Source organism: Neodiprion virginianus, chromosome 4 (assembly GCF_021901495.1).
Source record: "Neodiprion virginianus isolate iyNeoVirg1 chromosome 4, iyNeoVirg1.1, whole genome shotgun sequence".
NCBI lineage: Eukaryota > Metazoa > Arthropoda > Insecta > Hymenoptera > Diprionidae > Neodiprion > Neodiprion virginianus.
The window spans coordinates 21,275,523-21,299,389 of NC_060880.1; the positions used below are offsets into that span (position 1 = coordinate 21,275,523).

Sequence of the window (23,867 nt, forward strand, 5' to 3'; positions counted from 1 at the left end):
CAGGTAGAACGATTTTGAACGGTCGTTCTACGACTCCCTATTTTGTGTCTTTTCAAGGATCACGATCATCTGGTTCCTGAGGTTGATACAAACGGTTTTACAGCGTGCGAAGATAAAAATGAACAAAAATATTTAAAAAATTATACTCGAATGAAGTTTCGTCATGTTAGTTGTACTATCTGCACTTAGATACTCTATGGAATTAAAGCTTCCAAACTTGAGCACCATCAGAGAGATGATGAGTGAGATACGTTAACGATCCTTACCCTGTGCTTCGTGGCTAGCGATCATCTCAACTGCGTCTAAACTTGGCTGCTGACTCTGGGTAACCTCGTGACATCGAGGTGTGATCGGAGGTATTACAGTCTCGGGTCCTCTCGTTGGAACGCTGCTTGCTCTCTGCAACTGCTTCCTGGTGACCTTTAATGCTAGGGCGGAGGTTATCGGATGCATAACACTTTCTACCGGATTGGTATGGCTCGCCATTGCTGGCGTTGAAGCACGAGATGCTGAAAATTTCTTCCGCTTTTTTCGCAGTGCTGCTAGAGCTGGTCCCAAACCGTGGGAAAACATATGGTGGACATCGTGAGGATGATGATGATGGGAATGGACATGCTGATGAGCATGCGAATCTGGCGTCGTGACGTCTAGAGATGACTTGGAGTCCGATGAACCATCAGATCGGGAGCCATCATCCGATGCTGGTGAATAAACTGAATCCTCCGACCGAGATCGACCTGCTTTATCATGAGATGACCATAATTTATAACACATAAAAATGGACAACAGAAAAATTAGGTTAATTTTGGAAGATTTTACTTCGAAAAGCGATTATTTGGTTTAATTGGGACTTGTCTAATTTATAAGTGCGCGGGTCAAAATTCAATCGCACATTTTTTCTATTAGAATCAAATAGTCGGAAGCATCGTTATTTTCAATAATGTCAACCATTTTACTTGGTAACATATTTTGCAGTGCCCACAGTATCTCAAGAATGGCTCAAACGATTTAGTTCAAATCGATTTTGAACTTGAGATGGTCTCCGTTTTGTGAAAAAAGTCTGATATCAAAAAGGATGAACTGTCCAAAACTACTGTACTTAAATTTAAAGTCAATCGTTCGAGCCATTTTCAAGATATCGTGTGCAATGCAGAACATTGTCATCGGGTGAAATGAGTGAGGTTATTGTTGATAACAATGCTTTCATTCATTTGATTCTGATGAAGAAAAAAGTGAATCAAGCTCAATCTAAATGCTTTTCAATAAAAAAGATAAATAAATAAATAAATACAATGGAATTCACTCATTGGTTGTCTAAATACAAGTCCTGTTAGAATCGTAGAGAACAAAAAAAAAAAAAAAATTTTCCGATAGTTTTCGATTTTGTTTATTTACTCCGCAATTATCGCGTTTCTAAATAAAATTTTTGCTACGGTGAAAACGCGAAGATGCGGCTGTTCTCGGGCTGATCTCGATCGCTCGGTTAGAATGATTCAAGTTTAAGTTGGAAGAAAATTTAATGTTTAATTTCTTATTGTTGTCATTAATTTATTGTCGTCACCGATAAATCAAGGATTGGCCGCTTTGGGCGCTATTATCATGCTCGTTGTATTTCAATACAAGGGTGCAGGAAAGGGTAGAGATCTAGTAAGCTGGTTTGGATAATTATGTTTATGTTACGATAAGTTTAATTGGTTACGATGAAAGATTATTATGTTAAGTTTGTAAGTTGAAACGTAACACGATAGAACGCGAAATATCATAGGCGACGACTCTATTACGAGCAAGCATTAATGTTACAATATCGCATAGAATAGTGATTGGAAACTATATCAGCATCTGATGTACATGTTAATTTACGAAAATTAAAATAATGGCAATTGTTGAGACGAAAGGGCGACATGTCTGATTGCGCAAGAGCCAGTAAAATCAAGTTCTGGCTCCGAGAATGACGGATAGTCATTTCCAAATTAGTGGATTCGAGCGACCGAAAAGGTTGCGCGTCTCTCTCGCGGTTCGACGCTCACCCACGAACGTGCTCGAACACATGATATGTGTCATCGAGTACGTAACGCCAATTCAGCTTTGGGGAGTTTCTCCCTGAAGGCTATAGACCTCCCGGGAAATTCGTTTTTCTCAAGCCCATGCAGGTCACCCTAAACGGCACGAGGAGGTCGCAAAACCGATCCGGGGCCGATGGGCGGGCGAGCGTAGGAGCGAGCGAGAGAGAAAACTTCGGAAAGCGACCGCCGAAGGCGCGTCGGGCCCTACCAGCAGGCCTTCTAGGCCAGCGGCGCGGTGGTGGGGGAAAAATAGCCCGGCGAGGGGGGGGGCGCGGCTAGTCTTATCACTTCGGCTCTGATCACCAACCAGGCAGGTCGCGCTTCGGCCGTAAAACTTTGTACGGCGCTAATAAATTAAACCGAACAACGTTCCTCGGCTACTTCCCGCTCACCTCAACCTTAACAAGTCTCCAAAATTCACCTACTTTTTAGCCCTACACTCGTATAATATACCCGCTTGGAATTAAAATACCAGGTCACTCGAGTGCTATACGAATATTCGGGTTGGTTTGAATCCATCGCGTAATGACTTTTAGTGAAAAAAGCATGCTCTCTATTAATGTAAATTTCTAACTTCTAGCCCTGTGACGTCTCATTTGCGCTCACCAATCAATTTCGACACGCGTCCCACTTTTGCAGCTTCAATTAAGGTGCCCCACCTCCTTTTTCTAGAACTTTCTCTAGTGCCCCTTGGAGGTCTTGGACCTGTCGTAAGACCTGGGACACTGTTAGTACTTGTGTGATGAGGATGTTTCTTTGGTGTCGCTCCAGGACCGAAAATCCCACTGAGGGTGCTACCAAAGAGGTCATGGTGAGCGTGTTCGTGGTGTGCTTGCTGAAGGGAGGCTATGAATTCTGCCACAGGTGGTAAGGTCCCACTTCCTCCTGGTTGAGGGGCGATGTTGAACCCTTTCATCAGTCTCCGTTCTTTTTGTCGGTTCTTCTTTCCACCAGCACCTAAAGACAGTGCTTTAAAGCTACCACCTATAAGGGAAACAGAACCCAAAGAGCCACTCTACATCAAACTACGTAAGCAGAACTGAAAGAAATGATAGGATTATTGAAATGAAAGAAAATTGGCCGTGGCTTGTACAGCGGAGCTAAATCATACGTATGTAAGTTACTGAGACGTTTCATTTATATAGTCCCAACTGAATGTATTTTATCTCTGGTCCGTAATTATTTTGGTGATTGGTTAATTATACGCCCGCGTTTAATGCTCACAATAGGTGAAATAAGTTCATGTACTCGTATGTGGTTTATTCATTGCGGTAACAGGATAACGCGATAAATTTTTAAACGTAGTTTTATGGGCTCAAACTTGTCATAATTTGCAGCCTAACGTGCATAATTATCTCTGAACACAACTGGCGATAACTAAATTGATTATAGAATAGGGTTTTGCACCTGATTGTGAGACGTGTTTGGATTTGTCATACGTGTAAAATTATATGTATAATCACAAAAAAGTGTAGAAATCAATCCAGAAATACAGAAATTTGAAATAAGTGGGGATGATTTCAAGAACCTTGAGAAAACTACAATCGAAGCTTCATATTTCTTCGGGCATGTTCGATGTATAATCCACACAACTACATACCATGCATTGACTATCTCTATCCAATGATTCACGATTAAGTTACATATAAAATTGTATAATTTTACAGTGTATTGGAATTTTCATGCTGACTTGGCTAACGTCCAAGCCAAGCTTAATCTTTCGAGTCCTGTACTAATTTTTCACTGAATTTGTTAGGACAAAGTAGAAACTAGGCGTCGTTTCCAAGTTTGATTCCCGTACAATTCTTGTGATATCAAATTTTTATTCAAAGATTTTCGCCACAAAAAATAATTCACTTGAATCGTTGTCGGATAACGATAACACACTATGGTAACTTTGCCGAGGAACTCGTCAGTAACTAATATTCAGAGTCGATATTGAAAGCTGCCTCCAACGAGACAGTACAATGCGATGGCTCTCAAGGTCCTTCTAGTTGGAGGAAACCTTAACACGAATTGTGCTGTCGCTTGGTGAAATGACGCAATAGATTTGCTGGATATCTAGTACTATTTTTGCTCTTTGGAATCAAGCTGACATATGACAGCAGATTTTCAAGATAATGAAGAGTTTAGGACGTACTTGAAAAAAAATACTACAAATAGGATTATCGTGTCACTCTCAAACTGTTCGTTACTATGTTTGAAAAATATTGACATTTGAAAAGAGAAATTGCAAATTTTAGACTTTCTGTAAAATTGATTTCTCAATTTTGAGGTACGATTTCCTTGCCTAAACATGTTGTAAACTTTGTAAGTCCTTCTGTATTTTTTTGTTGAAAGTTCATTTCGCTTTAAACAGTTCGATCTTATAACTAATGGTCCGATTTGGCATTCAGAATTTATAATCAACTGAAAACATTCTTCCCAGCGGATATCGTCGAAATTAAAAATTTGATATAGCAAAAAATATGTTCACTTCAATCTAAGAAATATTATGAAAACTTGGAATAGAAATGATCAAAAGTAAGGTTTGGACGTTGGTCAAGTAGGTATAAACTTTCCCATACATCTTAGCATTCAGTTAACACTCGGTTTAGTCTAAGAAATTTAATCGAAAAACTATTTCCCTAGACACACCAAATATTGGTTCTTTCAAAAATAATATTCACGTTGATTACTGGTGCGTTAAACTGATTAAATAGAGATAGTCAGAAAACAGCAATAAAAATTTCAACAAGAATTTTTTTGGGTTTGATTCGCTAAAATCTGAAAACCTTAACCGTTGGTGTCAAAATGCGACCACTCACCGCCTCCAGCGCCGGTCGCTGTTGACGTGTTCATGCCAGAATTTTTCAAGATCTCGATAAGCTCGCATCGGAAGGCACTAATATCTTGCTTGATCTCGTTCACGTCGTCCTCAGTGACACCTTCGCCTTCTGCCTTGCGTTGTTCAACCGTAACGTACCGCCTTACAAGATTACGCATGATCGTTTGATACCTGAAGTCTCTTTCTGATGCCTGTTTCACCTTTCGCTAGAAAAATTGGCCATTAACCACTTATATAGTTATTTGTAGCAAAGCTCCTTCGACCCTTCCCTTGGATTAGAAGTAACATTGGTTCTCCAACCATGATTAAACATCGAATAGCACTTTCCAGTCGACTCACCCTGATCGTCCGCATGTGCTCTTTCTTCGCGGCACGTCTGTGACCACACAACTTCCGATAAATCCACTGACCGATGTACCAGGCACTCTTCGGTGCTGGAATGATGTTGAATGGAGGAGGTACTGTACCACCTTCTTCAAAGTAACTAATCCACAGCTTACTACGAGCAAATTTCCACTCAGTGTCAGCACGGTCCTAAATATTTTTCAGATCTGAGTAATCGTTAACCCAAATACAAAAAAGACGATCTTCGCAAGAATTTACGTACGGATATCAGCTGATAGGAGTGATTCATCATGGCAACGAGAAGATTCAGAAGAACTACGATGTTGATGACCGAGTAGGTGCCAAACATGAGCATTCCCCAGAACCTTGTGAACACCTTGATTCCGTCCAACTCAAAACTCTCGAGTTCAACGAGCCCAAACACCGCCCAGAACAAGGTCTGCGTTGTCTCGAATAGACTATAGTAGGGCAATAATGTAGGTATGTACATATCTTACATTTTGCAGTTGCATGATAAAAACGTTATATTACGCGTATCATGAGCAGAAAGTCTAGTCTTATCAGTATTTTAACTCGCAGATGAATTTATTTGAAAGGCATAAAAAGCAAAGTCATCATTGCTAAAACGCTTTGTTTCGAAACTTCACATTTTAAAAATGCTATTGAGCTTCCACTGAGGGGCTGAAATTAAATTTGCAGTTTGGCGAAAATCGATTATGGCTGGTTTTTAAGAGTGGCTATGTATCGCGCTACGACAATTTTTCCCAACGTACGTAAATCGCAATGTTTTCCTGCTGCTATGAGTTGAAGAGGTAAAGTAACGTAGATACGAGTTCATTTTTTAGGATTATAAGATTAAAGATGGGACACGTTCAAGTAGATGTCAAAAGGTTTCTTGCTGATTTTTCAAAACCTTAATCTACCTATATACCGCACTCCCGAAGGGTATACTTACTTAGCGAATCTTCTCCACAAAACGCAAGAATTATTATTGGAATTTGCTGTACTGTTGGTACTCGAGATGTCAGAGCTATTGGATGGACAACGTTTCTTCTCCATGTCAGCGTAGTACCACAAGAGTTGGTTGAGGCCTGTTAAAAAACGACATGATATGAACTGCTAATACCGGAGATAAACAGCGGTCAGAGAATTCAAACAAATGATTTACACGCTCGGAAAGTACGATGAAGTTATATCTATAACAATACGAGGGACGCAGCAATCCAATGCCAACTCACCACATGAAAACGCGAAAAGAACCAAAACGTAGAGGAAAAAGAACTTCATGATGTCCATCACCATCCTGGATAGCGATACTTGTAAAGGTCCCAGATGAGGGTTTACAGAGAAGATGTAAACAAGCTTCAGCGAGCTAAGAAAAACGGAAGAGGAGAGTGTTTGAAGTGACATTGCCTTTAGCTTACGATTGGCGGTTAGTTCATGCAACGGATTGATTATAGCGTCCAGTTGTGAGCTTCGTGCGAAAAAATGGTTTACCTGAAAATATTAGCAGCCGAAAAGAGTCCTTCGGAAATCAACATAGGATCCCACGCATCCCATTCTTCCCGACGGAGACGCTCACTGTCAGTGAGTTTTTGCTTTTCTTCCTGCACTCGGTAGTAGGCCACAATCCTTAACGCGAGAGTAGCCACGTATAAGGAGTTCGTTACAAAGTCTATCACGTTCCACATGTCATGAACATACTCCTCCAAACCGACGTCCCACAACTGTTTCACCTCTGACCATATCAGTCCGGAAACCCACGCTATGATGAATCTGGTGTATGGATTTTGTATTAATGAAAAAATTAACGAAATTGCTCACATGTTGATGCGAAAGAATAATATTTCGAAAGTTAAAAAATTAGCTCGAATTGAGTAATAATAATAACATGATGAAAAAACTTTGAAAATCGTATTAATGAAAGTTCTTAGACTTGTCTTGATCGAAAAGGAATCGGGTTTGCTTTCTTTGATAGTAATTTATAGCTTACGCTTCGACGGGTGAGGGCATTTCTCCTCTTTTCTCTAGCTCTGAAGAATCTCCAATTCCAAGTAGATTCTCTATTCTTTGACTGGCAAGAATCAACATGACTGAAAAATGAGAAAATTGGTAAATTCTTAAGTAGCCACATGCAAATCTGCAAGTGATCGTTCCGTATAAAAATAAAAACTTTCATTGACCAAGCGCTGTCGATACTTTCGTGTGTAAAAGTTTAATAGAGCAGGAGATAATTGGAATCTTATCATTTTGCAATCGAAGGGTGAGTAGCTTGAGCCGATAGAACTAGAACGTAATTTAGAATTTAATTTTTCGACATTGGTTCAGGATTGATATCCTAACCTCTGCTTCTCCCCTTCCACCCATTTGTTCTAATTTTGCCCTTGAACTATAAATTGACGTTGTCCAGCGAGTAAGGTATTCCTGTCAGTATACTTATAGGCTCGCAGCGAATTGTCGACTGATTAATCACCGCAAAACATCCGCGACGCCACCTTCATGATTGATCAAGATTAGTTATAGAGCAAGAAATGGGCTATCGCTAATGCCATTATTATGTGCTGCAGCTTATGTTTCCCACTTGAATAATTACGGTATCTGTATGAAATGCTTCTTCGAATAACTTATCAAAGTTCGGAGCAGCCAGATCAAAAATAGATAGATCCATCTCATTGGTGGATAAAATTATAGTCACATTTTCTAAATTATTAGCGAGAATCATTTCTCATATAGCACGTCAATAGCTTACAATAAATATACATTCATATTTAGCGGACATGTTGGATAGAAACGTTGATATTCCTTGGCCGGGAAAATTTGCTTTGTTTGCTTATTAAGCAATAGCTTCTTATGAAAGTTGGTGAGTCAAAATTCAATACCATTATTTTTGACTCACCAATATCCCTAATATACGATTTAATATTCACAGTAAGAAGAAATAGCTGAAGTTACGTGAACAATCAAAGAGTTGACCGTAATTGCTTTTCGCTTCCGGCCAGTGTTTTCAATTCCATCACGCACTTTGTCGCGAAAGGTAAGCGTCTACGTTTTTTGCATTCCGCTTCAATCGACTGTACCAACCTTATTGATGAATACATAACATTTTTCTCCGACAACATTCTTTCCCACGACACGATGCGTATCGATATAATCATTTTGCCACCGTCACTTAAATTCTCGAAAAAACACCAACAGATATTTTGAAACACTTACACAGAAACGTGAAGTATGAGGCGGAATGACAGATGAACTTGATGAAGGGTTTTCTCATAGTCTGACCGACGACACTGTGAGGTGCTATGATGTAAGCCACGCTGAGAAATGGGAAGAGAATTCCAATCCGCATAGTCTCCAAGGCTTGAAGCAAAATATTTTTCCGACGGAAACCAGGCAGTCCCTCGTACCAAATGGATGCAAGCAGCTGCTGCACGTTAGGATGTGCAACGAACTAGATTCAGACAAATAAAAGCTTTTTCAGATATCTCAACCGGCCAAAATTTATGAAAATCTTACTTACTTCGGCCGGTGTCATATTATGTCTAATTTCTGTCAATTACTACCCAACAGTCGGATGTCTCTTCAGGTCAAACTCATCTTTATAGTCAATTGGCGTAAAAAGTGATCAATTTCGAATGCGTTGTGCGATTCCCTACCTTTTTTTGACGCAACTTTATTGCCAATTTCAGACGGTTCAAGTGCATCCTTTCCCCGTGCTCAAAGGCTGGTCCCGTGGGGTCATGGTTCAAGAGCACTTCAAGTTCGTAAGAACTCCTCGTGTGATCCAGCAAAGCTGTTGCGAAGTCCTGGCACTGTCGTCTCAGTTCCTACAATGATAAATCCACAAAGTTCTTAAGATTGATTTCATCTGCAGTACATCTGGGAACCGAAAGAAAATATTCGACTTTCTACAAGTAAGGAGGTAAATTTTTAGGCCCTCTTCGAAATGAAGTTTTTGAATGGATATGCAGGTGGTAAATTTCTTTCTTCCTGTTGTCCTAGATTTTCAATTATCCTGGTTTTGTGATATGTTTTTCCCGGTTCTATTACACTGTGAAGAAATCACGAGTTTTAAAGGTTCCCATAAGTTTCGACCACTTTATAAGTCCTCTGCGCTCAGCAGTCGGATATCAGACAGCATCCCGTATGGAAGAAACTTTCGCATTACCTCCGAATGAAGCTCAAACCGTTCGATACTAGTAAGAGATATCAATATAGTTTCTCGATTAAATTTAAACCCATTGAAGCTCTACCAGCAGAAACCCGCTGGCTGAGAAATGATCGGAGAAAATCAGAGAGAGTACGGAATTGAAAGGAAGGAGTGATTTAATGCCAAAATCATCCCCCGTGTTACAAGACCACGATTTACGACCGTATAAATCAAAAGTTGGGTACCAATAGTGAGTATCGATAAGAGGTTGTGATATTTAGAGTATCCGCCAATAATATAAAAAGAGGTTACCGTGGTGATCAACGTGGTATGTGATGATTGCAAAATACGTAGCGGAAAAAATAAATATGTTCTGACAAAGGGATGTGATTTATTAGTAACTGATTATTAATTACAAGATTTTGAGCCGATGCGAAGTTGTTTTCGTAGTTGAACAGTATTACATTAGTTGGAATATAGAACAGATGTATACTTTTTCGTAAATTGAATAGAAGTATACTTATACGAAAGATGGAATCGATTATTTTAAAAATTTTGGATTATTCAAAGGAAAAAAAGAACACACATAGTACAACATGCCCGAAGAAAAAACAACAGAAAATGATTGAATGTCGAGGTAAATATCGGATTGATGTGGCTAGATCCATTTGTAATATATTATTATTATTATAAGAATTTACTTTCATTCCTCTGTCTTGTTTTTTCTCAGAGGCTAATACCGGTAAAATTCCCAAGTTTTGGTCCCACCACTAACGACTGAATAAATGAATAGATGAATATGTAAATGAACAAATCAATGAATGAGAAATATGTGAAAACTAATTCTACGTACATTTCATTTAGCAGTTTTCGAGTAATCATGACGAAGCAGCGTGTCAGATTTAGGTACATGCGCAGTTCCAAACTACTCCGATATTTTTAGGAGGAACTTACGTCTTGAAGGAATTGCAAGCAGGATGAAGGATCGAATGAGACTTAAGCTTATAATATGGTCGCATCGAGGGATAGTTTTGAGATTCATGAGCTGAGTTTGAAGGGCGATCCGGTAAGCTCACCTGGTATTCAAGCTTGAATTCGTGCTCGAGGAAAGACAGCCGCCGAAGCTCCCACGAAAGTTCGAACGCAGTAAGTATGGGGTCCTTGGAAGAAAGTGCTATCAAAGACGGCGATGCCAAAGCCCGGTAAGCGTTAATTCTGCTCCGTGAGTGCCTCAGAGAATCTTCCATTCGTGATGTTACGCATTCGTCACACCTAATTAAAACATTAAGGAAAATGACGGACTCGTGGCTCAGATTTTAATTGTGCTTTATTGTTGGGTAGATTCTTAATTGTATCCTGGGGCTTTTGCTGGAAGAGAACTTTCCTAAAGTAATTCATAGAAATTTGACGATAAATTTGTTTTCTAATTGGAACCAATTTGTGTGACGATTGCCAAATTTGTTTGCCTTCTCAATGAAGCAGGACTCTTAATTTATTCATTCTTAGACGATAGCGAATAACCTTACGTAGCGAATCAATTGAATTTATTATACGTTACGGTGTTCTCATTTCGTGACTAAATGAAACTCGCAAAAAAATTCTTTATTTCATTACATTGTTCGTACGCAGCAAGAGCTATTCAAAACATCCTGTAGATTTCCGATAATTTCTAACTTCTGGATTTTGATAATATGCTATAGAAATCTACTTTGAGGTAAAAATGATATGTCAGAGTTAGATCATTGTAATTTTTTATCAAATTCTGAATAAGAAAAGAAAAGAAACGCGAATTGAAAAGAACTACGGGTAAAAGTAATAAAAAAGTGCTCTTCTGTCGCATGTAGGAAACAGTGTTCGTTATTATTCAGAATTTGTTTCGACTTCCGGACACAGAGGAGTCAGTCGGTTCCGGTGTAGCCGGAAATTAGACCGGTCGGAGAAAAGAAGGTTCTCATTTTAGATCGTGACCGAGTATACCTTGAAAATTTCAGATGTCTATCTACAACCGTTTCGCAGATAATCGTCCATATGATGAAAGTCAATCTGGCAGTGCAACAGTTTTGTTGGGTGATAGAGTTCACGAAACTTGAAGGTATGTCAAAATTAAGAGACGCAGTTTGGTTCCTAATCGATTCTTATCCTGTTACCAAAGCGATGCGCAGGAAAAAACGAAAGGTTTTCAGAGTGAAGTCTCAAAATCGTTTATGAAACTGTAAAGAAATCGTTATTTCGGATTTTCTCTTTGCTCAAGTAAAAATGCTAATCTCGTCAGAGCATTTCATTCTTTCTTGTTTTACACGGGCAAAGTACCAACTGAACTCTGGTAGAACCTTCCTGGGATCACACGGATCAACTCCTCACGTGAATATTCCGTAACGCTTAAGTTTGGTTGGATCAGCATAATTATAGAGGTTGACAAGTTGATGAAAAGAGTGATAAATATACCTCCTAATCTTGCCATATTTTTTATACTCTTCGTCGCAACGGTCGTAGATCATAGAAACAAATCAAGTTCTGAGAGTATAACGTTTCCTGAATAACGTGTTTAACTCACTTTATTATTAGTAATCAGTGAACCTAGTTGGATATGTTTCACGTCACCATTGTTAACAGGATCGTTAACCCGGGTGATGTGGCAAGGGAAGCGTACAAATTGGTATAAGATTTAAAATGCGAAAATCGCAACGCATCGATCACTCACCCACAGCGAACGTCATGCGGCATCGGTAACGTGGCGCCTCTGTCTAACAGGATCTTAATGATTTCGTAATTGTCTCTGTGCGCGGAAAGAATCAACGGAGTGATGTCTGGGGTGAAGGTGGCCGTATCGGGAGGAAGTGCCTCCCAACTCTGCGAATTCAAGGCTTGTTTAGTATTACAGCAATCGCCAACTTGTGTCGTGATTCTCTATGGCTTTACTTCATTCGCGGTACAGTTCATACACGGTACCACATATTAAACATCGATGCAAAAAACTTTTTGTTTTTACTCGTAACGTCAATTCATTTTTCTTTCTCACCATGATGATATTACTAATAACAAAACAATAAATTTCAAAATAAATGATAATAATATCTGTTAACATGTATCATGACAAGACGTTACGTTTTTAGCTTCACTAAATCATGCTAGTACTCTATTCAACTCGTACGGGGTGCACTTATTATTACGGACGATTAGCGGATACATGTAATTTTATTTCAGGGGATGAGATGAATATCGTCAATGAAACGAAGGTTTATAATTATTACATTGAAGTGGTTGATTTCTTTAATTCTCTCATATTACTATAATTCTTCGCTATCATGAGGCCTGATGCCGGAGAACCATGTTTTGAATGTGATGTACATAATGTACCATACAGTATATCGGTGTGTCGAGAAGTAGGTAAAAAACGAATATCCTAAGCGGCAAAAAGTTATCGACAATATGGCATGAAATAGATGTCTGTAATCATCATACGAGATATACTCGTATATACATTGCTTACCGGTTTAGCAATCAGATTGTTCGGCGTGGTATAAATGAACCTCATTGTTTCGATACGATTATAATTAGATTATGATTCAATGCTGGGGAGATTGATCGAAGTGAGTTAATTAAAAATTTGTACCGACAGTCAAAAATTGTACAACACGAGCAAGCACCGGACTCAAAAAAATTTTTGCTTCGACAGTTAAAATTTTCTTCAACGTGAATAAATTTGAGGGAAACTATTTTTGATTGACATCCAGCCGTCGATTGATTATTGGTTGCTGAGTGATTGAAAACTACAAGGCAAAGTAGTACATTTTAAATTATACAAAATAGGTTTAATGATATCTTGGCTTGAATCACAATAATTTAACTGATTTATCTTTACACGATTAGCTACCCATATTTTAAGTTTTGTCATTCTCTAAGCGTCGAATCATTTTGCGATCGAACTCCTTTAATTTCAGAACCAGAAATTGGAAGAGATTATAGAATCAGACGATTCTGTAAGGGTAGTGCCAATGTTTGACCTCATCATCTTGAATGCAATTCGACTTGGAATCTGAACATAGTCTTTGACTATTTATATCAAAATGCTCTTTAGAGCATTTTTCTTAACAATTTATAACTCAACCAGCCTTAGTAACTGACCGGAGAATTTAAACTCTCTTCCTCACAAATACACAAAATATATTTACGTCACAGACCAAAATAGAAATAAAAGTCTCAACACGTACAAAAATCTCTAGTGCGATTAGAAAGTAACCTCTTCTTATTCTACCATTTTACTGTAACGAAAATAAATACACCCCATCGACCGTACGTACACATGAATACATAATACATGAATTGAACTTGAAGTATCAGAGGAGGGACAAAATCAATATTCATTTCAGTTTAGAAACCTCGCAAAGAGGCATTGATAAAAAAACTTAATTGAATTGAAATATGTAGTTATACAAAGAATTGGTATCGATTCCGAGGTATTTTCAACATACACAGTACGTATGACATGCATTCACATGAATACCAAAGCGGAAGGATATTGATATTGACAACATCTGCCTAAAAGTGAAATGGTCTAAGGACTCAAAAACTTTTTCAAAATTTAGTGACTTGAATTTGAGGTAGTATAATGACGATTTACATTGGTTTTATAGGAATTGTATGTAGAGCATCTTCCATGGCGATCGGTCCCACCCAAATTCTGTGCAGTCCTTTGGTTACACAGGACTTTGGAGCAATGGAACTTGAGCGAGGGAGTGGACGATGGATTCAATTCGACAGAGGTTCTGCATACAATTCCGATGTAACTTCACTCATACGTATCACAGGCAAGTGCGTTTACTCGTTAGGTTATTGGTTGTTTGTATTGGCTCAGATATAACTACAAACGGAGGAAAAAAAATCATACAACGCTACTCGAAAAAAGCACCATAAAAAGATGTGGTGATTTCAAAGGTATGCTGACTCACAAGAATTTCATTAGCTCGGGGTAACGTTCGCTTCGGAACCAAGTAATTTTGTTTCGAACGTGTGTCGTTCAGTAGGTATCTTCAGTACTCTAGAGTATATGCGAAGTGTTATCACAGTGAATTAATTAGAATAAAAATTCTGTGTAATTCTGTTGTATCCAGATGTATTATAAATCATTCACCACGGGCTCGAGATATCACACTAAATTGATGTATGGATGTTTAGATGAGTAACATTCTCCGCAACTGACATGCATAACGCGTAATATCGAGCTATGATGAAGGTAACTTATAAAATCGGCCGGGATTTAATTTGTTTATCCATAAAAAATAAAGTACGAATAAGACTACGAACTGGCAGGCGGCAAGCCGACGACACAGAGCTGCTTACGTGAGGATCTCCACTCCTGTGGAAGCTCTCCTCGTGCTCTAGAAGAACCTCGACAGCCTCCACAAATTCTTCTGAGATGGCGTGGAGCAAGGCATCTTTGGTATCTACCCGATGCTCTATTAGTAGCTCTACCATTTCCAGGTTCTCGTTGTCGATTGCCATTAAAAGAGCAGACCTTCCCAGAGGATCCACGCAGTTGATGTTCGTGTAGTCGGTTTCTTGGGCACGTTGAAGCATTCTGTGAAATAAGTTGGCAATTTTGTAGCATTTTAGCAAGCTCACACAAACAATTTTCCGACGTTTAGGGGAAGCTGGTAGCCGGTCGGCATCTAGTACCGGACACTGCTGTTATCTGTCGAACTAAAAATAGTAGAACCAGTTTCTTTGCGTGGTTCGAACGTGTTAAGGGTACGTTAACTCTCAATGAAATCACTATTTTCGTACACCGTTCTCTTATTTATGAAAAAAAGAAAAAGAAGCGAACCATGTATGACAAAGTCTATTCATCAGCATAGGATCGGTTTTATGATCAAGAAAAACCTGGGGTGCGTTACGGCCCCAGTCATGCGATTGAAGGTAGAAAAATAAAGTCATGCGTTGCAGGGTTTATCGCACAGCACTGCTATTTACTAGAAGCTATATGTACAGTGTACTCCACAGGGACCAGTCCGATTTTACCGTGATCGATAAAATTCATAGTCTACTCTCTTCTTTTCTTTCTTTCCATATTTCGCGTCCCAACGGATATAAGTCTCCTCGATAAGAGACTCGGCAACCAATTCCAGATCGAGTGTGTGCAAACTTCAAGGAAACATGCAACACCGTTGACATCATGAAATAATATTTTATCGGTCGTACGTGAACTTTGAGAAGATCGAGACGCAGGTCTACCTGTGCTAAAAGAATGAAAGTCAACGCCATTACATATCCAAGTTTAAGAACAAATCGAGTTGACTATCTCAATGCGTACAATTCTACGCTACTCGATAATTCAGCAAGCATCCTGGTTAATTAAATTCTTTAATTGGAGTATAGATTTTTTTTTCACAAGACATCTACTGCGCCTTGCAATGATTTGAAGTGCAGTTCACGAGATTTCAAAATCACGGCATTCACAAAATATTTGCAATGTTTCCTCTCTGTGGTTGAACCACTGTTACCTGTTTTGCATCTCAATTTTTATCTGATATCATCTGATGCTGGTGATAGAACCGAATCTGTTCGAGTCATTTTAAGAGCAGCCAAAGTGCTTCTAAAGACGTTGCCCGCGGATAGATGAAACTGAACCAATCTGTTATTGCGCAAGTTTTAGGTGAGTGCTGTATGAGTAAAAGATGATTAGTAGACATGATAGATATATGAGGATTCTGTTGATGTAAATATTTACCTACTTTATCGAAATATATTATTCAAAGTTACTAAAGTCCTGATCATCCTTTATGTCAAGGTCCGAACTATGAAGCATTCTCTGCGAACATAGCCGCTGTTTTCGCTTGATCACGTGAAATTTTTTGGAACTTGGCCAGTGGGATCGTTTCTCAACTGTCCGATGGTCCAGATTCAACTTCGGAGGTGGGAACTGATATTTTACATGCATCATACGTGGAAATCGTATATTATTTACTCAATGACGTGTCGGGCGTTGAGTCTAAAAACGTCAGTGCCAAAGAAATGATGTATAAAAATTTCAGAAGTCAGACTGGAGTCAAGTAAATTTGATATCTTTTATTTAAATGCCAAAATGTAGAACTTTCGGATCTGAACTAAAATAATCCAACTATCAATAATTTTATATAAATTATATTGAAAGAGCGCACAGTTTTCGAAACGCCAAGTAATTTCCACATCAACGTTCTCAAACGACTCAATTTTATTTCTAGTTTACAGAACTACCTTCGACGTGCTTTAAGCAGCTAGATCGTAATACCTAATACACAAATCAGGAGACCAATCTTGATTAGGAGCTATCGAAATATTGCGACACGCTTTGCGGGGTGTATTAACTTCACTGTCACAATATGCGACAAGGTGGTGGGGGCACAAACTCGCAGTGTCACGTCACACTCTGGTATGCGTATTTGTTTATTTTTTGATCGGAGAATTAATATTATCATCATTATATATTATTGACAAATTTTCAACAGTGCAGAGGGCTTATGCGAAGAGAGTATTACCCGTCCTTTAGATTTTTAACAGTATTTTCTATCGGATTGAAGTTCATTTATCCAACGCTTTGACAACTGTATAAGGCACCGAATTTTAAGTATATATAGCCTCTAGAAAATAATAAAAACATATTTTTTTGTAGGGGCAAAAGAGATAATGTAACCCTCTCATCGACAAGGGGCATCAAATTTTTAACAAGGTGAAGGTGTTTGCTTGGATATGGTTTTCAAAAACGGGACCGTCGAGTCTTTATCATTTTGCCATTTCACTGCTCACTCGCCAATTTATTTTCTAAATCTATTCTTCTCTTGTGCGCTGATATTGTGCAACTCAGTCGTTCTGTCTAACGTAGCAGATTTTACGCATCTACAAGCGGTATAGGATGATTACGTTATTTCGAGGGATTTCGCAGGATCCTCTGTACGACGCACTTGATGGATCAAGCAGGTTTTGGGCTGGGAGTGGCGGACGAGGGACTTAAAAATGCCTTGAGACGAGTGATACTCATCCCTCCCTTCGACGATCAAGTAAGCGTTACTTTAAGTATACGGGGCTCGTATCTGGTGTACTGTGATCATAAGAATGTATGTGGCATTCCATACTACGTAGACTTGGGTCTAATCCTTGACATCTCGGAAAAAGCCAGCGATTATTTTTATGATCGTTCTGACTTTGAATTGCATTCAGGTTTTTTCGCATTTTTCGTATCAATTCTAACAATATATAAGGAAAGGTTAATCGCATAAAAACTTACCGTCTTACGGAAGCAATGTCACCACGTTCAACTGCCAGTAGATATTTTTTTTCGTCCAGAGTGAGACTTGCCATTTCTTGATGAGGTCGAACTACGTTCTCCTCCTCCATCATTCCGTGTATGCTGTGCCTCTGAAGAATAACATCCTTGTTCATGAGACTGACTTGGATACAAGCATGATATTTTTGAAAGTAATGAAGCTCTAAGGTAGTAGCCCTACAAAACATGGAATTGCAATTAAGCTCAATTTAATATAGCAACGTTTTACTTTACAAGGAAAATGTCGTTCCGAAGTCACATTCATCCTCGCGTCGGAGGAGGATTTATTGGCCATTCGACATTCCCACAATTATAATCACATTAGGTATGCTAGATGCTGCTCAAAGTACACTCACGTCCGGTCGAAACTCGAACATACGATTAATTGAATTCTCACGGCGCTGGAATCCTTGATCATTACTTAATATTCACTACGTTGGATCAAAGTTTATCCACTAAAAATTTGTAATAATTGGATCCAGGTGTTAACTTGTTAATTTCTGGAAATAGTTCTCGATTGGCAAGAGGATACAAGGCACGCAGCATTCGCATTGAACGATTCAACACCCGATCCATGAAGCTTTTCACTAAATAATACGCTGGTATCTTCTTTGTGCAGTTCTGATGCTTTCAAAGAGCTAGGGCATTGTCAATCAGCCTATGCTTTCACAAGTGCTTACACACTGCCGTCACACCGTGTATGATATAAAGGGTTAAAAAATGAAATTTTTCATTCTGTTCCACATTCGAAACCAATTTTTCAGGTCCACTGAACTTTCAAGCGGGTTACTGACTGTAGACATTGTGAGATCCTTAAGCTCGATACACATTTATTGATTTGCCCCTCCGTACAGCTTCCGGTAATCACAGTGGCATTTATAAGTCATTAGGAAATGTCGAATATTTTTATCGTTCGATGACTTGACGTGATTAACGCTTGCAATGAATCGTATGTTGACTTGTAAAAGAGAAAAAAAAAGAATATAGTCTAAGATAAATTGAGAGTCAAAGCTGCAGAGATACGAATGACAATCGAATAAAAGAGAGATCATATTAATCAGTTTGTTTTCAAGATTTTTTAAAACATACTGAAGCGTGACACTTCTCTCATTCGGTGAAATCCACACACCACAATTGTCCTCAAAAGCGATAAATATGAAAAATAAAACCCAAAAAAAAACAAACCCACGGAAACCTGACTAGCTTCTACCGCTTCGCCTTATAAACTAGACTATCAATTTCATTCGGTAAGGGTAAGAAGTTGGTTAAAATCGTGCGTGACAGTCAGCGATGTTACGCAAGCTTATTCAACTAAGTGACTTTCTTATTCGAGCTGTATAATGCGACTGATCGTAAGGTAAAGTTGGTTATGTTATGCAAGATGCTTTCACGCTTATGATGGTCGGAGAGAATTCAAAATTCCAGACGGCATTCCGGGTGAATTAGACGATTTAAAAAATCTAGGAGTCTATTTTTTATAGTTCAATACACGTGTCATCTAATCGTAAATTATCGATGGTTACAAAATATCGGCTAAATCGAATCTCTTTTATCTTCTTAGATGTTTCGTAAAGAAGAATCGACCGAGCAAACACGAAGGCAATCGTCTTGGTTGGGAATTCGTAATCGTATAGTTTGGATTTTGGTTTCGAAGAACGTAATTTTCGCGTGTGTAGATTTTTGGAAAAAGTATTGGTAGAGGATTAGGAAATGTGTATTGAAGGACAATGAAGCGTGTGTGAAGAACCTTATGATGGACAGTGTATGGTAAGGGCGTGGCGCGGCTTGACAATTAGGGAGCGCCCGGATAAACACGGAGTGCCAGTCTCCGGCGTCATCCGAGTGGGCTAGTTATGTCTTTCCCTTTTTATCCATCTTTATCCCCGTCATCTTTCTCGCTCTCTGGACGTTCACTCCTTTTCAGAGTACCACACCCCTTCTACATTACACCCTTGTACGTCGACCGGTCAACCAGCGCTTCAATTTCTCTCAGGAATAGGAGAAGCTTGTTTTATTTTTCTCCGTCGTTATCGCTACCGACGATGACGAGGACCTTAAAGACGAAGCTCTGAATTGTGTTTCTATACTCAATTTACGTTGCGGATTTCGTCCTCGCGTTGGCACTACCTTATAATTTATCATTTTGAAAATATCCACTTTGACGGATAAGGGGGACATCGCATAATTGGAGAAACTGATTTCAACGACCAAAACTTCGAAACCACTTCTGGCACAAAGTCAAGCGACTCATGTTTCGGTTTTCCAGTAAATGGACATTTTATTCCAAAGAAAAAACATGTTAGAAATTTGTTTTTGTCATATGTGGTGACAAAATTACTTTTCTCTGTTAATTTTCTCAAAGCGTACTGGCCATTTTTTTCAATTGCCTCATATTTCCAAAGTAACTCACGCTTAACGAAACTTGAATATCGATTTGTTGGCTACGAAATTATCATTTAATAACATTGATAAAAATAAAAATGCAAAATTATTTCCATGCAGGGGGTAATTTACGGGGTATCGATTAAGACTAAGTTGCTACAAAATTTTGATATGCATGTACTGGTTGAAAAACAAAGCCCGATTTCTTTTTCAGCCATTCCTATCTAAGACAAGATTTAATGTACCGTTCCTAGAGCGCTGATTTTACATAATCTGAAAAGAATCAGAAGAACCTAGTGAAATATAACCAATTTTTGAGTCCTCGTTGACAGCGGAGTTTTTATTACAGCAAAGGACACGTGATTATTGAAAATAATCAAATTCTAAAATATGGGTATTGGAATGAATTTCTAATGCCAAAATGAAAAGAAAATATTTTTTGTAACGTGAGTTCAAAAAAAGTAACGATGTGAATTGCACGTCTTTGACTATTACGAAAGCTGCGTTTTTGAAAAGGAAGCAAAAATGTTAAATTTCATGACATTTTTCTGATTGTTTTCAGATTCGATAAAATGGGCATGCTATATTCAGGAACTCAACAAATACGCTTCGCTTCATTTTGCCCAAATGTGTTTCGATAAATTTGTTACGAAATCGGACTATCCTATTGCACGACCTCTTCTTGTCAGCTTGCCACGATGTTGAATAAAATTTTGCATGCTGCTTAGCCACAGTGCAATCCTTGACAAGTTGCGGAGAAGTTACTTGACTTGGCGGATTTTTGTCTATAGATATAGTCAGAAAATTCATACAAAATCATCTATTTAACAAGTTATTCTTGGCATAGTAAAATGAACGAAGCAATCCCTTGGAAATATCAGAATTCTGTAGCGTAATAAAATTTCTGAAACTCGGCTATAAAACTTTTGAATGTAAAGTTTGACACGAGTTTTCAACGATGAATATAAAAAAGATAACGAGCTTGGAGATCAATATAATGTAAATATTTGCCTCTGAAACCTGACCCTCTTCGATTTTTTTCCTTCCTGAATCTTGCAGTGACTACATTTCGTAAAATGCGTTAAAGTTTTCCTAAATTTTTCTGAGTGACCTGTTCAATAAAAATTACAGATAATTTTAAAAAATGAGGACATCGCTATGAGTTTTCTTACAAAGAATAGCCAAAAAATTTGATCGGATCTAATTGGATTGGGATGAAGAATTTGAAAGATATATTCAGGTTATGTCCTACACGTTATTCAGACATATATGTGTACCTAACATTTATATATAAATATATGTAACTCTAATCTCGTTTTATCGGTCAGTGAATCGAGAAATGAATTGGCTTCGGACAACCACCTGGCAGTTGTTAGCTTCAACTTCTCTTCTTTCCATTACATTTTATGTAATTGTTTGCCCACCAGCGAGGAAAAAAGAATGCCGAGAAAAAAAAAGACCCGACGATTGTAATTTCATTTTGAAATGCCCCTCGGCCATCGAAATAATCTCAACTAGTCCAGTTAAAATGAAGGACCCTAAGGATGGACCAACTTTCGAGAGATCGTAATTGTCAGCGTCTCTGCCTTCGCTCCAAGTTGAAGCTGCGACCCTCCCGAGACTCGGAAGTTAATAACAAGAAATTAGAGCAGCCCAGATCTTGAACGAGTTCCGTTGAAATTATCGGTGCTCGATACTTTTCGAAGATGGTTATAGGACAGTGGTTCTCAGTAGAAATTGTAATGTCTTCGCGTAACAGTTGCCTCGATATCTAACGTGAGTTGACATTCGTCTTACCTTACAAACAAGAATTGGTTTTAGCTAATGCAATGCAAGTGCCAAAAAGTTTTTTTTTAATGTTACGATTGACAATAGTTGTTATTTATTTATTCGAGCACATTCATTTGTCACTTCTTGTTCATGTCTTATTGTTTCTCAAGGCATTGAAAAATCAAACTTATTTTAACAAAAATTATGCGTTGCTGGTGAAATATCGAATAACAAAAATGAAGGAAAGAAATAAACAGCAACAAAATTCTAGAGTAAAGAAAAGAGTCATAACACGACCAATCATAATGATCGAAACTCCGCAAGCTCTTTTGCGCGATATTCATTATTTGAGTTTTTATATGTATATATGTACAGAATTATTTATTCGAACACGTTCCTTCGAACCGGCAATCTGAAAAGAAAGTGTTGCGAAAATAAAATAAACAACCAATATTATTTCGAAGAAGAATAAACGTCCTTCAATCGGACACACCGATCGGCGATCCAACGATCTCTCGTTTACTTGAATAGTTCCAACATCACTTGTACCATGGCTAAACGTAATAACCGATCAAAACCACAAAATTGCAGAGTGCAGCGACAGTACGTGTAGTAGCATCAAAGGTGCAGCAATCATGCTGCGTTCACTTCACAGGGCGAAGCTTACACGTTCAACTTGTATTAATGGAAGATGACTAAGAATGCCATCGTCTAATGGAACGTCCCAAGTCTGGCGATGGGAGAATACTTCGTTGCATAATATGCGGTGAGTATAAATAAAAATACCGTTCGGTTGCCAAAAAATAATGAAGTATCAACAAGAACACAGAACGCATGCGCAATGAACGTACAATCATTTACTGCAATGTAATATAATTTAGAGTTTCGGAGTTTCGACGTCTGATTAAGAATTTAAACTTTCAAGCTCACAATCATACCAATTTACATGAATTTTCCTGAACAGTTTAGCTGCTTCTTTTTGAAAACTTTGAGCACGGAAAATGTCTTGGGTTGACTAAAATACTTCGACTAATGCATCAAAATTGAGATATTTCTGAACATTATCAAGCAATATAGTTGTTAAAAATTATCCTCTGTTGAGTTATCGATAATTTTTAATAATTAGCGTCATTATAAAAGTGCTGGCATTGTTTTGACATGTTTACTATTTATGGAAATCAGTTTCGCTGAAATTTCAGGAATATCCCATGCTCACAGAACATAGGTACTTAAAAATTATTGCTCCCAACACAGTTGCATTTAACAATAATGTGAGATCCCCTACTAGCCTGTAATGTTTCGAGATTTACCATTTTCCTAAAACCAAAATTTTCATACTTGTACCTATGTGTTTAGTAAAGTCATTTCAATATGTTTTTACTGGGGACGAAATCCCTTCTTCGAAGTTGAACCCAATGGTTGTTGCTTGACTAATCATTGCCATGGCCCGGAGCACCTTGTTGGTACCTTAAGAATTACCGTGGTAGAGCGAGGTTAACAATAGAGTGAGGGTTATCGATTACACAAATATCGAGTCCGTTCAAAGCTCGGGATGTATTTCAGTGAACATCTTACTAGCACATAAATCACGAGGCATCAAGATGCGAAATAGATTTGAAAATCTCAAGGAACTTCGAAGGCAGTGATCCCTTGAGAAAACTCCGCCGTCTTGTAGAAAAATTGTAGCTAGAAAAAAAGAAATTTGGTTTGCTTTAAAATTTCACTACACTCGAAAATGACCACGAGCGAGACTGAGAGGAAAATAAGAAAATCAATAATATCCAATGACCAAAGACTCGATTTGATTCGTCCTCTGTTTTCAGATTCCTAATATTATTTGTTGCGAGATTAAAGATACAATATGCTCTTCCAGCATCCATAAAGTCACTTAATTGATTATAGTTGGACATATTACTTAGGCAGTAAAAATCGAAGTACTAGTAAAGTCTCCATAATAGCTTTATAAAGAGCCATTTGTGTTTCAAGAGTACAAATTCTTTTTTATAAGTCGATGAGAAAAGAAATAAAGTGATA

At 38.3% G+C, this 23,867-nt stretch overlaps 1 protein-coding gene across 9 annotated transcripts in view; it reads right to left on the reverse strand.

Annotated features, from left to right (window-relative positions):
• The window catches only part of LOC124303842 (transient receptor potential-gamma protein), a 106,302-nt gene that overhangs the window by 3,466 nt on the left and 78,969 nt on the right, over nt 1-23,867 (reverse strand). For 2 of the 9 annotated variants that reach the window (XM_046761588.1, XM_046761580.1), the window contains exons 4-18: nt 17,643-17,773; nt 14,687-14,960; nt 12,084-12,232; nt 10,459-10,654; nt 8,889-9,059; nt 8,449-8,683; nt 7,229-7,328; nt 6,733-7,011; nt 6,474-6,607; nt 6,191-6,326; nt 5,498-5,693; nt 5,230-5,424; nt 4,871-5,096; nt 2,670-3,047; nt 267-740 (exon numbers count right to left, since the gene is read on the reverse strand). In XM_046761588.1, coding sequence (XP_046617544.1) covers nt 267-740; nt 2,670-3,047; nt 4,871-5,096; nt 5,230-5,424; nt 5,498-5,693; nt 6,191-6,326; nt 6,474-6,607; nt 6,733-7,011; nt 7,229-7,328; nt 8,449-8,683; nt 8,889-9,059; nt 10,459-10,654; nt 12,084-12,232; nt 14,687-14,960; nt 17,643-17,773 — 3,274 coding nt within the window. The remainder of the gene's footprint in view (nt 1-266; nt 741-2,669; nt 3,048-4,870; nt 5,097-5,229; nt 5,425-5,497; nt 5,694-6,190; nt 6,327-6,473; nt 6,608-6,732; nt 7,012-7,228; nt 7,329-8,448; nt 8,684-8,888; nt 9,060-10,458; nt 10,655-12,083; nt 12,233-14,686; nt 14,961-17,642; nt 17,774-23,867) is intronic. The other 7 variants (XM_046761589.1, XM_046761584.1, XM_046761587.1 and 4 more) reach the window with 7 other exon arrangements.